The 14,744-nt window shown below is 41.2% G+C and overlaps 1 protein-coding gene across 1 annotated transcript in view; it reads right to left on the bottom strand.

Moving 5' to 3' along the window:
- Window positions 1-351: 351 nt before the first annotated feature.
- The window catches only part of chd2 (chromodomain helicase DNA binding protein 2), a 27,557-nt gene continuing 13,164 nt past the window's right edge, over window positions 352-14,744 (bottom strand). The window contains exons 3-38 of the mRNA XM_046037948.1: window positions 14,457-14,543; window positions 14,176-14,237; window positions 13,616-13,744; window positions 13,113-13,286; window positions 12,776-12,915; window positions 12,432-12,657; window positions 12,243-12,343; window positions 12,097-12,138; window positions 11,775-11,953; window positions 10,721-10,845; window positions 10,352-10,568; window positions 10,167-10,256; window positions 9,861-10,051; window positions 9,566-9,754; window positions 9,283-9,445; window positions 8,949-9,101; window positions 8,164-8,235; window positions 7,542-7,691; window positions 7,293-7,441; window positions 7,107-7,203; window positions 6,922-7,014; window positions 6,604-6,777; window positions 6,266-6,435; window positions 6,067-6,108; window positions 5,816-5,955; window positions 5,594-5,732; window positions 5,353-5,503; window positions 4,989-5,111; window positions 4,746-4,868; window positions 4,290-4,430; window positions 3,942-4,058; window positions 3,635-3,813; window positions 3,447-3,546; window positions 3,148-3,334; window positions 2,426-2,666; window positions 352-2,322 (exon numbers count right to left, since the gene is read on the bottom strand). Coding sequence (XP_045893904.1) covers window positions 2,037-2,322; window positions 2,426-2,666; window positions 3,148-3,334; window positions 3,447-3,546; window positions 3,635-3,813; window positions 3,942-4,058; window positions 4,290-4,430; window positions 4,746-4,868; window positions 4,989-5,111; window positions 5,353-5,503; window positions 5,594-5,732; window positions 5,816-5,955; window positions 6,067-6,108; window positions 6,266-6,435; window positions 6,604-6,777; window positions 6,922-7,014; window positions 7,107-7,203; window positions 7,293-7,441; window positions 7,542-7,691; window positions 8,164-8,235; window positions 8,949-9,101; window positions 9,283-9,445; window positions 9,566-9,754; window positions 9,861-10,051; window positions 10,167-10,256; window positions 10,352-10,568; window positions 10,721-10,845; window positions 11,775-11,953; window positions 12,097-12,138; window positions 12,243-12,343; window positions 12,432-12,657; window positions 12,776-12,915; window positions 13,113-13,286; window positions 13,616-13,744; window positions 14,176-14,237; window positions 14,457-14,543 — 5,142 coding nt within the window. The 3' untranslated portion in view covers window positions 352-2,036. The remainder of the gene's footprint in view (window positions 2,323-2,425; window positions 2,667-3,147; window positions 3,335-3,446; window positions 3,547-3,634; window positions 3,814-3,941; window positions 4,059-4,289; window positions 4,431-4,745; window positions 4,869-4,988; window positions 5,112-5,352; window positions 5,504-5,593; window positions 5,733-5,815; window positions 5,956-6,066; window positions 6,109-6,265; window positions 6,436-6,603; window positions 6,778-6,921; window positions 7,015-7,106; window positions 7,204-7,292; window positions 7,442-7,541; window positions 7,692-8,163; window positions 8,236-8,948; window positions 9,102-9,282; window positions 9,446-9,565; window positions 9,755-9,860; window positions 10,052-10,166; window positions 10,257-10,351; window positions 10,569-10,720; window positions 10,846-11,774; window positions 11,954-12,096; window positions 12,139-12,242; window positions 12,344-12,431; window positions 12,658-12,775; window positions 12,916-13,112; window positions 13,287-13,615; window positions 13,745-14,175; window positions 14,238-14,456; window positions 14,544-14,744) is intronic.

Below are 14,744 nucleotides of genomic sequence, written 5' to 3'. Positions count from 1 at the left end.
TGAACATCGGGATGAATCACATTTGATTTGTATTCATTAATTTTTTCATACTATTGGGTACCGGGACAGAACAGATCAACTTATACTGACATTTCCTTAATATGTTGAGTGTAGCTGCTGCCTCTTCTGGTCACTTCTGATTTATGAGATTTCTGGAGCTCTTGCATAATCTGCAAGCTGAGATCAAGTCAGAACACAAAGGGACATTTATGAATGCCACACTTAATTTTAAGAATAAAGAGCCAAATTATATAGTTTCCAAATGTTATACTTTACACACACCTGCCATGAACACTTATTACACCACTTTGGTGGACAGACAGGAAGCAAATGAAAGGCAAAACAAACCTCCATTGTGTAACAAAGTTTATTACATATGTCCAAACATATGTACAGCACATTTCTCATGAAGAGTGGTTTTGTCACAAATATAAATTATTTAGACTTTCTCAAAGAACATATGATACAGGAACTGTAGCTTGCTTAACGTGGAAGAAAAGATGTGCTGGCTGTTCACTGTAACAGAAGTGCCCTGGACGAAACACATGATTTCTGTATATTTATGTTTATATTTTCCTCGCAAATCATCAACTCCAATAGAAACCACAGAACCACATGATGATTTGCCAGAATGCATGGTCCCTTCACCTATTATTATTTAGTCAAAGCAATCTCCTTAAAATGTGACTGTAATACTCATACACCAACCTGCCTATATCAAACCCCACTTCTGTCCACGAACCATTATACAGTATGATAATACACACATAAATAAGGCACAAATGGAGAAGCATAACAACAACAAAAAAAAAGGAAAAAAAAAAAAAACTACTGAGGGCCCAAGCTGGACCAGATTTGGCACAGGAAAAGAGTGACCAAAGGTATTAAACATGAAATGTCATCAGCAACTTCCTGATAACCCTTTAACAACCTATCAACAACATCTGTCAATCAGTAATAATGGCAAACCATAGATAAGTAAAGAAATTTTTTTTGTTTTTTACCATATAGTATTTTCAGACATAATTGAATACTTACATACAGTAGGTGGAAAGACGGGTGACTTAATGAAACTACACTGAAGTACCATTTTAACCATCATAATACTGAAGGGCAAAACTAAAGGATAGTTTTAAGTCATAGTGTTATGAGCCTTTGCACATGTTGTTGCAATAAATACTGCTTACAAAGCTTCCATTTCATCGGGCCTACTAAGAGGAAAGTGGTTACAGTGAACAAAGGAAGAGGATTGCAATGATTTATATAGCTACACCATTACAGAATTTATGATTTGTACACACGAGAAACATGAATACGCTAAAAACCTTTTCAAACTTTGTGTGTTGAGTGTTTAGAGGAAACATACTGGCTTTGATGGATCATTCAACTTCCTGAACAATCTGGCGGGCCCATCACACCACCATTTTAACCCACATGGGGACGCTCCATGATTCAGTTCAGCTACATGTTCAAAGATAAACAATTTTAAAGGTGCAGATGATAACACATTCTTTTGTATCGAAATCTTCTTAATGACATCATTTGCAAGACTTAAAGCTCAACACAAAAAAAAAAACAATGTCCATGTCATGCTTCCTTTGGGAATAATCCCATACATTTACCATTCAGAAAGGCCAAAAACCTTCAGGCACTTTTAGGATTGAGAGCAGTCATCAGTTCATGTATCCTAAATTCTCCTTAGATAATAGTCCATGGGACTAAGCATCCATCAGTGTTCCACTCTGTCTTAGTCATGGTTGACTGATCGAGTTAATTCATTTAAATAAAGATGCTTTAAGTTTTGTAATTCATCATAAAGATGACAGAAGGAAACAAACTTCTTCCTTCAGGGTACAAATCATTCACAGCCACAGTCACTTGAGGGAAAAGAGCAAAATAGTTTCGCTGGTAAAGACCGTACACGTTGATTCCCTTTCCAACTGTGAGCTTATGATTCCAGACTTGTCCATTAGCAGCAAGAGGCTTTGACCCTGGACAAACATCCAGATCAGTTTCTCAGCCAGCACTGGCATACTTTATGTTTTCCTGTTGTTCCAGTTAGGATCCGCTGAGGCGTTCGGCTCTGCGGAACGCTCAGGCGGAGAGCGGGAGTCCTGGGGAGACTTCTGAGCCTGCGGGGAGCGAGGGTCCAAGAGCGAAGGAGGTTTGTCAGGGTGGAAGGGCCTGCTATAGTGCTCTGGCCCAGGTGGACCTGTTGGCCTGTGCTCTGGCAGCCTCCTGAAGTCCTGAACAGCACCTTCTCTTCCCTGGTGGTAGTTGGGACGGAATTCATCAGAGCGTCTCCTTTTGGGGTCTGGATGCCTGAAATATCATTTATAGCATTTTTAAAACCAGTGATATGACATAATGTTCCCGATATTTAAACTAAATGAAAACATGTAAATCAGGTCTGAGTAACTCTCACCTGTCGTAATATGGTCTATGACCCCTGTGGTCCCGGTCATTGCCGTACTGCTCATACGGCCTTTTTCGAGGGGAGTTGTTGTTGCGGTAACCGCCTGAGCTGCGGTAGGAGTCTCCATGTGAACGTCGATCACCGTAGTGATCCTTGTAGCGATCATAGGGATGATGTCGGTCTCCCTGCCATGACTGGTTGCTGTTGCCTGGGTAACTGTATTTACGGTCTCTCTGCCAGTCTCCCCTATCTGTAATGAAACATGTCAAAGCTGATTTAAAAAAAATAATAAAATAAAATAGTGCCATTATTGTGAAAGAAGTTTAACTTATCACACCTCTGCCTCATTTAATAAGTAACTTCAATTAAAGGAATAGTTCAACATTTGGTTTTTAAATCAATGGAGTCTGGTGGCAATAGCGACCGTTTCTGGTTAAACAAAAAGGATCTTCCTCTTTACAAAAAGGTCTATGTCACAATTTGAGCCGGTCAGTGGCAAATATAAGCACTTTAGTGGATGTACTTTGATGGGGCGCAATAAACTGCAAGGATAATGCTGCAGCCCTGTCTCGCTGCTGCCGAGTTCGGCTTAGCTTAGCATAAAGACTAGAAACGGGGAAAAAGCTAACCTGGCTCTGTCCAACAACACAATCTGCCTACCAGCACCTCTAAAGCTCACTAACGCCCAAATTTTGTGCAGGAAACTAAATAATAATTCTATCCGCACGTACCGTCATTGCCAAAGTGCCGCTTATTAGCCGCGTTGTACGGCTCTCTGTGGTGTCCGTGGGAGCCTGACTGGTGAGATGCAGATTTGGAGGATGGCTGAGTACCCGTGGAATCTCTACTGGAACCAGAGGGCTCTGGTCTGAAAGACTTCACCCTCCCTGCAGGATCCTCCTTCTTCTTATGCTCCTTCTGGAAATGTCGCAGGATATTTTCGGTTTTAGTGATGTACAATAGATCATGCTTATTGTTTTTAACACTTGATAAACTGGAGTGTTAACAGCCAGAAATAGGAACAACTTGCCTCTTCCTCATGTGATCGCTTCTTCTGTGCCATTTTGTAAAGCTTGTGGAGCTTCCTTGCACCAAACTCTGTAAACTTAGACACAAATATCCAGAGGTTTCTGCAAAAAAAAGGTACAAAAATAATCAACAGTTAAACAGGTGAGCATCATGATTGATTTCACAAAGGTAATGATCCAATCATTTTACCTTCGCCATATTTTGACATGTTCAGGGTCATTGTAGGCTTTAAGGCACTCTGTGATTCTGTCTCCAATCTTCAGCAGGCATGTGCGAGTGTGCTGGAGCTGCTCCTGGTCAGACAGACCCTCATCTGGTTTATCCAGCTGCTTCAGGGCCTTCTTCACCGGCCTCATGCGCTCCTTACACTAGACACATGCACAAATTGACGATACTGTTGTAATGCACAGCTTGTTGGTAATAAGACATACAGAACTCTCACACGTTAATCACCAAACTCCACTGGTGTATTATGAGAATTAAAGAAGAACCTCACAATACTGAAAGTCTCCTGGTCGAGTTCATCGTCCTCCTTTCCTTCAATGGGAACGGGTTCAGACCCAGCCGTAATGTGAACTGGACCTTGAGTCTTCTTCCCTCTGGCTGCTTTAGCCTGGAGACAAAAAACACCAGACATCAAGACAATTAACCCACATCCACCATTCACACCTTTAATAGATTGGCTGGCAAAAGGCAGTGACTTTCTAGCTGCGTTCTTTTTGCATTTTAATGATTTGCGGATTATCTTCTTTCGTTTAAAATATACATGGACATAAGGTTGATGGGGGGCAACCTTATGTCCATGTATATTTTAAACGATTTCAAAATTATGGTCATGAAATACCTTTTCTTTTCTGGGCTTTGTTCCCTTTTTTTCTTTGTCCCCGTCCTTCTCCTTTTTAGGAGTTCCCAGTTTTTCTTTGTTCTCTTTGTTATCCTTTTTCTTTTGTCTTTTCTTGGCGGGGGACTTATCCGTTCCATCGTCCTGCTCAAACACGAGTAAAGACAATGCATGTTGAACAATTTTACAGAAGGTTATACAACAACAGACGAAAAGAATTTGCTGGTGTTGTGCTCCTTTATCAAATGTGCCATTATTTAAAAATAAAGCGGAATTCCACCTCTTAAGTTAAGGTGTTGCAGCAGTTTCTCTGTAGTAACTCCACAACCAGATGCTGCACATAAACACGTCGCCATCATGTGTACTGTAGGTAGCAGAAAACCTCAACACAGAAGTTTAACTCAGCCTATACCCTACAGACTAGCAGGTGAAAACAGCAGAGGTGATCTCATGGCTGACCTTGACTTCGCCCTCCTCCGACGGGTTGTCGGACAGGCGGGGGGAGGAGATGTCGTTGCCCTGCTCATCCTTGAGAATCTTGTTCTCTTTTTTCACCCGAGGCTTCCTCTTCTTCACTTTGACCTTTAGAGGAAGAGACTGCATGAGCTGTGTGGGCGGTATGTCGCTTTGTGCAGATCAAAAGCAAACTTCACGTGGTGAAAACAGTGTGGATGAATTATTCTGTGATTAATAGCAGCATACCTCCTCCCCTGTTTTAGACAGGTCTGCACTGTCTTGTTCCTTTTTCAGCAGCTTGAGAAGATACTCAGCTCTCGCCTGCAACTGCTTGCCCTGAGGCTTCTTGCTTGGGTCATCTGGGAGAATCTGTGCAGAGGGAAGTAAAAGTTAGACTGCTTCCTTTATTCTTTGATACATGATAACAAGAGGCGTCGATTATGGTATTAGTACTACTGAAGACAAATAGGGAAATATTCTCAACCTGACCAACAGATCTTTTCCAAAGTGTTAACAATATCTAAACAGTCCAAAATTTTTTGTTTTTCTTTTTCTATTCCTCTTTACATAAGAGCCATTTCAAACTGAAAAGGAGAAATTAGACACTTGCCTTATCAGCGAGTTTAAGGTCAGGATCTGTCTTGATCAGATCCCAGTTGCCAAAGCCGTGCTCGTAGATACCAAGCAAGAGCTGAATGTCATCCTGCAGATCCCAGTCTACATCAAAGTGGGCTACCTTGACCCTGCACGTCAGCTGGAACCTGTGGGAAACAGATTTCTCACATTGAATCTGTAACACAGTAAACATCTTATCTTGAACACAGTACAAAGCCTTTGCAGCAGTATCTTACTTATGTCTCTCAGCAGGATCTGAGGGCACCACTTTGTGCAGAGGCTCAAACTCTTCCTCATGCTGGATGATGGTCTTGGCGTTGACCTGCACTCCTGAGATCTTGATGTTAATTCCTCGCCGTTTCCCAGGACCTTTGGCTGGAATAACAATGCTCATCATTTTCGGACCTGGGAAAATTTTATAATTTCCCAGACCTCTAAACAAGTGAAAACCAACATACCTTCGACTGGGTTCTCTTTCAGGTGTTCCTCATGCTCCTGCACTGCGGTTACACAACTAGTATGAATCAGTTCACCAAGTCTCTTCAGGTCTGCTATGGACTTGTCAACCAGCTCAGAGTCTCTGGCGATGGCCTCTAACCTGGATACAGAAAAGGGCACTTCACTGCATGGCTTGTTAGACAACTTATATTGAACCAATCACATGATGACACATATATTTATTATTAATATCACTAAACAGTACTCTTACCTTTCAAGTGGAGATCCAAATTTCTTGTATGCCTTAATGAACCTGTTAATGATATATATTATGATGAATATATTTTCATTATGTTCATGAATGGAAGCCAACACATGCAACCGAGCTTCACTGTAATACCAAAAATAAATAAATTCAGATAAAAATAGTAAAAAAAATTGAAAGAAAAAAAGCTTACTGACTACTTTACCTGCGTATCTCTGCATCAGTGAAACCCTCCACATTGTTTTTACGGGCTCTCGGTCTGCCTCTCTTCTTTGGCTTCTTGTCATCATCACTGTCGTCAGTCTCGCTCTCAGAGCCAGAGGAGCGCCGCTTCAGCTTGGAGCCCACATCACTGTCACTGTCATTGGCCTGAGCCTGAAAGAAACAGAGCTATGCCTTACGACCCGATTCAAATGCTGAGAAGTTACTGAAAGATAGCAAGCACGTTAAATTAGGTTTCTGAGATGCAACAGCTATCACTGCTGGAAGTGGGCAAACAACATTTTTCCTCTCTCAAATAAAATTGGTAAATTCTCCTCTTACCCTCTTGTTAGAGCTCCTGCTTCTGGGCAACATGAAGATGTCTTCCATCTCCCGCTGCTTCTCCTCCTCCTCAATTTTGCGTCGCTGCTCTTCAGGGATGATTTCGTCCCATTCCCGTGTAGGCTTCCCATCAAACTCTGCAGTGCTGTCTTCCATGCTGGAAAAATTGGCTACCTACAGCAACATGCAGAGAGGTTAATAAGAATTAGCTGTTGAATGGAGGGGGGGGGGGGGGGCCTGACACTGACATGACATGATTTCAGATCATGACTAATACTAATAATGCAAGACTACAAAACACTAACAACTTGCATGTACCTTAAACTGTGATAGAAGTTCATCTGTAGCACTTGAGCCCTGGTCACTTTCTCTTGTTTCAGCCAACCTCAGGATCTCATCAATATCCATCTCCTGCAGAAACAAACACACCCTGGTTTAACTTTACAAATATGTAAGTATGTAAGTATTTTTAATACTAAAAAGATAATTAGTTATTGTAATACCTGAGGTTCAGACTCCTCTCCTTCTGCCTCTTTGAAAAGCTCCTCAGCACCAAACTTGAGGATGGCAGTCAGTTCTTCTTTATTGAATGGGTTTGAACTGTAAAAAAAAAAATACAGCAATGTTAAAACACACAAAGTTTCAGTTTATATTAAACAAAAACCATTAACTAATTTCTGATGTCTTACTTTGTGTTTACGGAGTTGCTGTCCAGTACAGTGCGACCAGTGGTGTCCATTCTCTGAATGACAAGATGGTCCAAAACCATCTTCTTCTTCGCCCTCTCGATGATGTCCTCCTCCACTGTTCCTTTGGTGACCAGTCGATAAATATTCACCTATGAAAAAGGAAAGCATAGATATAATTTTCTTGCCAACTATACAGTAATCTTCCAGATTCTGTAGGCGTAAAATTCATCAATTTGAGTCATGGATTACCTGTTTCTTCTGGCCAATCCTGTGAGCCCTGGCTTGTGCCTGCAGGTCGTTTTGAGGGTTCCAGTCAGAGTCGAAGATGACTACAGTGTCTGCTGAGGCCAAGTTTATGCCTAAACCTCCAGCTCTGGTGGACAACAGGAAGCAGAAGTCCTACAAAACAGATGAAACTGTTAATACAGATCTCACTGAGTAATACACCTCAACACACACCAGAATTTGTAAATAAGTTTTGCATTATGAATGACAAAATTGGGACATTGCATTCATGAATCAAATTTACTACCACCTCAGACTTTCTTTCACATAATCATGTATATTTGATCCGTTTTGTACAATTTATCAAATATATCCTTCACTGGCTACTGCTCTCTAATGAAGATGTCCAAAAAACAAGCAGAAAATGTAGCGTATGTTTGTTTGAACAGAAATTATCCCAATAAGACTGCTTTTTGTGATATGCTAACATCCTACTAAACGTGGTGTGTATTTGACAAACATATAACTTATAATTAAAAAAATAATATAACTGCAGCTTAATTAGACACTGAATGTCAAATTAGGGAGATTCCAAGTCTGAAAACCTTTCTATTAATTAGTAGCACTAAGTTATTAGTATACACACCTCTGAGCCTTCTGCATTGAAATGGTCAAGTGCTTGCTTACGGATTTCTCCCTTTATGGACCCGTCCAGGCGCTGCAGAGGAGAGAGGCAAACAGAGAGTGGTAACCTCGGAAGATTTCTTGACCAGCTATCTGCTATACCATTGGCTTTACTTTGCTTTACATGCCAGTGTGCCCAGTCGATATGCTCAGATTGATTACAACGCCTCAGCCGGACTTAGTCAGCAAAAACAAACCAAGTCAAGTGAGTTCGGCTGGCCTTCAGCACAAAATATCTTGATATAAATAACCACATGAACTCTAAGCCTGGCGGAGTGTGTGTGCAACAACATTGACACCCGATCCTCATCGGGAGTCTAACCCACCCAACAGAACCCTATCACTGGAAACACTAATAAAGACAACAGTCAAGTGGAACCTGACAGAAGTATAATGATCATTTACACCGAGAGGGTGACAGCACTATGTTTACATTATATTGTAAGTAAAACAGTGATTTTTTTCTGCAAATAAAAAAGGCACTCAAAGTTATGTTCCAACAACATACTTTTAGCAGAAATCCAAACATACATTTATCTCTGTGAAAGGTTACTGTAACCACAAACTCATGTCAGGTGGAAATGGTTTTCCTACGTTGATGCAAACTACAGCATCGCTCAGAATGACGACATGCCATCCAGTGGGACTCAATGTTGCCCTGACAGCATATTGTTTTGTATGTGAACAGAGGTCATTTGCAGCATAGAAATGCACAATGCAGCCCTGAGAATGTTGCAAAATCTTTACCTGGAATGGGTAGCGATTCTTGGCGAGGTATTCAGCCAGAATGTCCAACATCCTGACCATCTGGGAGAAGATCAGGACTCTGTTGCCTCTTTCTCTGAGTCTGGTTAGCAGCTTGTCCAGCAGCACCAGCTTCCCGCTGCCCCTCACCAGACTCTAAAATGTAAAAAGTTAGGGTGTAAACACTGGAATTCAGAAAAGAAAATTAAGCAGCACTGAGCCTTTTGTTTGAATAGTCACATTTTCATCTTTGTTATGTCGCTACCATCTTCCTTTGGGGAGCAGGGATATCCTGAGGTGTTGCTGGGAGCTTAAGAGGGCTCATGAGGAGACATACCTGCAGGTGCTCCTGTTGTGTTTCGTTCTCTCCATCCTCAGGCTGTTTAATGAGGAAACTATGGTTGCAGCACTTTTTAAGCTCCATAACAATGTTCAGGAAGCCTGAGGAGCTGCCTCGGGGGCCTTTGTAAAGAGCTTTGTAATTCCTCGTTAAAATCCACCTGAAAATATTGAGGAACAATTGAAGTTAATTGGAGAGGAGAACTGCAGCTACTGTACGGGTGTTTTTTGTGGAAGACAAACGTAATTAAAAGGTCACAACAAAACAAATACAATCATACTTGTAAAATTGTTTCTGTTGTGCTGTCATGTCTACGCGAAGGATCTGTTCCACCTTGGCGGGGAGAGATTTTTCCACATCTTTCTTGACACGTCGCAGAAGGAAGGGCTCGAGGACTTTGTGAAGACTCTGATAACCATTATCCCTTCCTTTCCCGTGTTCATCCTCAAAATCCTCCCAGGAATCAAACCTGCCGTGCACAACAGAGATAAATGTTCCTCGTATCTGACTCTCATTCAAACTGGTGGCATTTTCCCTGTTTTTGCTCAGTATCGTGTTAAACAACCACGACGTACTTGTCAGGCATGAGGAAGTGCAACAGTGACCAGAGCTCTTTGAGGGAGTTCTGCAGCGGAGTGCCAGTAATGAGGAGTCTGTGGTTGGACCTGAACTCCATTAATGTTTTGTATAGCAGGGAGTCGTCGTTCTTCAGCCTGTGAGCTTCATCCACACCCAGGAACGCCCAGTTGATGTTCCCAAGCACCGCCTGGAGACATCAATTTGAGTCCTCATAAATCAAAGTAACTGATTTTCCTTATGCACAGGCAAACTGTATAACAAAATATAAACAATGGTAAAGAAATACTGATCACTGCACCGACCTTGTCTTTAAGTAGAATTTCATAGGTGGTTAATAGTGCATTGAAACGGATTCTTTTAGTTTGATGGTTCACCCACTCGTAGTCACGGATCTGTGTAAAAAACGGAAGCAACAAGTTCATGTAACCAACTCCGGAGTTACCACCAGACCAGTGAGAGAAAACCTCCACAGACAGACTCAACCTACCGTTTTCCTGCTCATTACGTCACCGAGGTAGACCACCACGTTCATGTCCGGGGCCCAGGTTTCAAACTCCCTCTGCCAGGAAGTAAGCGTGGACAGAGGCACCACCAGTATGAAGGGCCCGTACAGCTGATGCTGGTGAAACAGGTAGGACAGGAAGGAGATGGTCTGGATGGTCTTACCAAGCCCCATTTCATCAGCGAGGATAACGCTATTGCACCTGAGGACGAAGATCAAGAAATAGGCATGGTTTAACCTTTGTTTTGTTTTTTAAAAAGCACTCCCCACCCCCCACATTGTTTTTTTCCAAATAAGGTCATCAAAACCAAAAACACAATTTATTGTATTTTATTTTGTATATTTTCACAGTACCTGCACCAGGAGTGAGCCAACCAGTTCAACCCGTCCAGCTGATAATCTCTCAGCTGAAGGTTTTCATCTCCAATATATGATGGCTGTTTCTTCAGAGCAACAAACCTCGGTCTTTGCTTTAACACCTGAAATGATAGTTAGAAACAAATTTCTTCAATGACAAAAAAAAATAAATAAAAGCGTTTCATTAATATCAAAATTAAAAAATTTACCACCCTGTATTAGTATGCCTCTGTCAACCAGTCAAGTAGCAGTTTACATCCTTGTCAGTCCAGGCTCATTATATATGTAATGAATAATACAGAAAGTAGGAATTTAATTTTAAAAAAGTATATTTTTGGCTAAATGAAAGTTAACTATACTATATTATAATTATATTAACTATATTGATACATGTGTTTGATTCCAGTTAATGTACATTGTTGAACTTATTAATGAAGGATTATCTTAGATGTATTGGCTAAACAGGTACATAAATAAAAATATATTCTTACAGATATAGAGTATAGCTACACAAAATGTGGTGCTGTTTTTATTGGCATTTTTAGATGTGAAGTCTCTCTGTGAGCTGAGGGTGAAACTCACTCACTGGATCCCAGTTAGCTTGGCATGCCACAATACATTGTTTGCAGTCATGTGATTCAGAATAAGGCAGGAAGTGAAAGGCAGAATGGATACTGTGTCCTGTGCTAGTTATTCTTTACTCATTGTGTCGTCCCAGTCAACATGCGTGTGAAATCTGGAATCGCCCAATTCATTCTTCAACTATGGCTAAAAACCTATTGGGGTCACAGTGAACTCTGAGTTCAGAGTGTCCCCTATTCAGTGTCCGACCTACTGTGAAATATGTTCGTCAATCTTAAGTTCTGGCCCAAAACAAGTTTCTTTGGAGGTCACAGTGACTTCTGACCACCAAATTCTAATTAGTTCATCCTTGTCTGAAATATTGCATTCACATGACTGAGGCAGACAACCTGAAAAGATAATAAAAAGAAAGGCAAGCGTTTCAAATAAATAAAAGACGAAGACCAGACCATTTCGATTTCACTATTACCTTGCACTCTTTAGAGGGGACAGTTTTACAGGAGTTTCGGTTTATGAAGCTGTCAATGCAGTGCTGAAACTTCTTTCCAATCAAAGCGCCGTCTTCCCAGCTGCACTCTGAATAGGGTAAGCCCATCCACTTGCATAGATACTCTGGCTCGTTGGAGGATGGTGTCTTGTGACTGTGAGCTTTTTAAAAAGCAGACAAATTATTAGACAAACGATGGTGACAAAAAGTAAAAGCTCTTCAAACTTGACAGAAGTGTACACCTACAAGAGGACCCGTTAAAGAGGCCAACAGAATGTAACAGTGACAGGGAAAAGGGACTCACAGGGGAAGTCAGAGGTTCCTGGTGCCTTTCCTGTTCTTGTCGCTGTTAAGAATAAAATACATTTTAGTACAACTCTTTATATTTAAAAAAACATTATCTGCAGCACTACCAGACAAAAGGAAATACATTTGATAATTAATTTTTACCGATAACACGTTCCACAAACTGAAACTGCTTGCTCAAGTCAGCAGTGAGCTCCTGTTGGCAGTTATGAAATTCTATATCTTCGGGGGACGCCTTCCTCAACCTACAAACAAGCACAGAATAAACTGTGAAAACTCTTGAAAGATGTGCATTTGCAAATAAAATGCTAATATGAAGACAAAGAGTTTCACCATGAACTGAGCTCTTCATGTTTCTTTTTGTAGTTGTCCAGTTTCTTCAGTCCCTTGACCTTTTGCAGCGTCAGAGAGTCCATGCTCTCCCATGTGTTGTGGATGTAGGACCAGCCCTTCCACTTAATCAGATAGTGAACCTCCCCTTCATCTTTCTCAGGGTCAAAGCCTTCACACGGGTCCCCATTTTCTTCCACAGCATACCCAGTAGTGGAAGCCCCAGTGGCTAGAAGCAAGCAACCAAACAATTATGTTTTTAAAACACTGTATGCATGTCGCAAAATGTATTTTGATGAGAAAAAACAACAACACGGTTTTCAAAAAAGTAAGTAACAATTCATCACCTCCTTTTTTGCCTATCCGGGTGTCCATAACCCTCTCAATTGTCTCACTGTCATCATCCTGCTGCTCATCGCCCGCGTCCCCCGTCATTTCAATCAGGTCATCGGAGTCTGTTTCAAAGTCATGTTGGTCTTCTTTATAACTATAAAGATGAGGGGGTAAAAAAAGACAAGTATAGACATGAGTTGATGTTTCAACAAAAGCAATGTGGAAAACATTAGTCTGGAGTCCTAATCAAACTAAATGTCCCTGTATAATAATTCAATGCAAAGGGTAAACTAGTACCTACAATAAATTGTACTCTCTGGAAGAAAAAAAATAAAAATAAAAAAAACGCACCTTTTGACTTTTGTCGCACCTCGTCTTCGAGTTTGTCTCTTCGGAGTGTCTTCCTCATCGTCATCGTCTTCGTCATCATCGTCGTCGTCTTCTTCAGCAGACGACTCCTGTTTCCTGGACTTCCTTCCCTTTTGAGATAGTTGCTTTTTGGCTGCTGATGATTTGGACTGAGGTCTGTAAAACACACAGTTAAGCACAGAAACACACAAACCACTTAGAGACGAGGAACCAACCTCCTGAATTCACTGGTCACAGGGATTTTGGTCTCCTGATTGACAACAGTGCCACATTTTATTTACAATTTGAAAAATATTGTTCCTTGTTCTATAATTAGATTAAATTAAAATTTTTAGATGTTTGTATTTTAGACTGAACTTTTAGAACATCAGGCAGCAGCATTCAGGTTTATACTTCACACCAAAGTAAAGGGAAACACGATATGGAATGATTTGGAGATGACCAGTGGGTAGCTGTCTGATGGCCAGGCTTTGCTACACTCTTACCTTCTAGCAGGAAGTCGTCTGGATCTAACTTTTTTCTCTTCCTGCTCACTGTCTGTACTGTCGGAAGCCTCCTCCTCCTCCTCCTCCTCCTCCTCTTCATCATTTGAGTCATCATCTTTCCAGATATTTCTTACAACAAAGAAATACCACAAGTTCACCCTCAAGGCCCGTCACTGCTGTAACCAATTTTTGATGTCATGAAACATTGGCCCACAGGGTGGTTACCACAACTCAAATTTGACCAGGGATAAGCCACTGATCTGACCAATCAAATTTGATGGCGATGTTCACCTGGCTGACTGAAACTAACTGCGCCCATTTGGAGCAAACAGATACCCATTTACACGCAGGCTTAAAATGATAGAAATCACAATATGAAGACAAACCGTCAACACAATGACAAAAACAGACATGAACTGTGCAAAACTACTGTATGGATTGAGTGTTGGACAACAAAAATCTCCCTAACAAAAAGAGTTCAGTAGAAGTGTCTGAACATGGCAGAATTGAAAAAATATGGCGCTTTACAATCAAAAGTTGTTCACAATCCTCATACTTACTCCTTTTTCTTAGCTCTGGGCGTTTTTCTCTTGGGACTTTCACTCTCTGAGTCACTGCTACCCTGTAAATACAGTCAGCACAGCAGATGCACATTTCAGTACCAGCCGTTTCTCCACTTGAAATGCAGCAGCACTTCTTTACACCTTCCACTAGATGGCACAAGTGGCTTGTTTAGATGAGCTGATGACAATAGAGGTAATTGTACAGATCCCGCCCCATGCTGCATATTCATATGGTCTTAATCTTCTTTGTCTTCACACTTTCATTCACACCCGCTTACCCCAGCTCCAATGTTTAAACGAGCCGGCTCCTGTCTGCTGCGATTCGATCTCCTGACCCCATACACATCTGGATGTTCATCCCACATCTGTAAACAGAGACGAACTGCTATCAGAGCGCCATTGGCTTTCTGAATCAATGTATAAATTTAACGTGTACCGGTTCCTTTCTACAATTTTTGAAAGTATTTGCCATCAGGCTGCAATTAACGATTGCTTTCATTATCAATTAATCTGCTGTCCAAGGTGACATTTTATAAAACAGCAGCAAATAATCGTAATTAAGCTAT

Source organism: Micropterus dolomieu, linkage group LG22 (genome assembly GCF_021292245.1).
Source record: "Micropterus dolomieu isolate WLL.071019.BEF.003 ecotype Adirondacks linkage group LG22, ASM2129224v1, whole genome shotgun sequence".
In the NCBI taxonomy this organism is placed as follows: domain Eukaryota; kingdom Metazoa; phylum Chordata; class Actinopteri; order Centrarchiformes; family Centrarchidae; genus Micropterus; species Micropterus dolomieu.
This window is presented reverse-complemented; position numbering and strand designations above follow the sequence as displayed.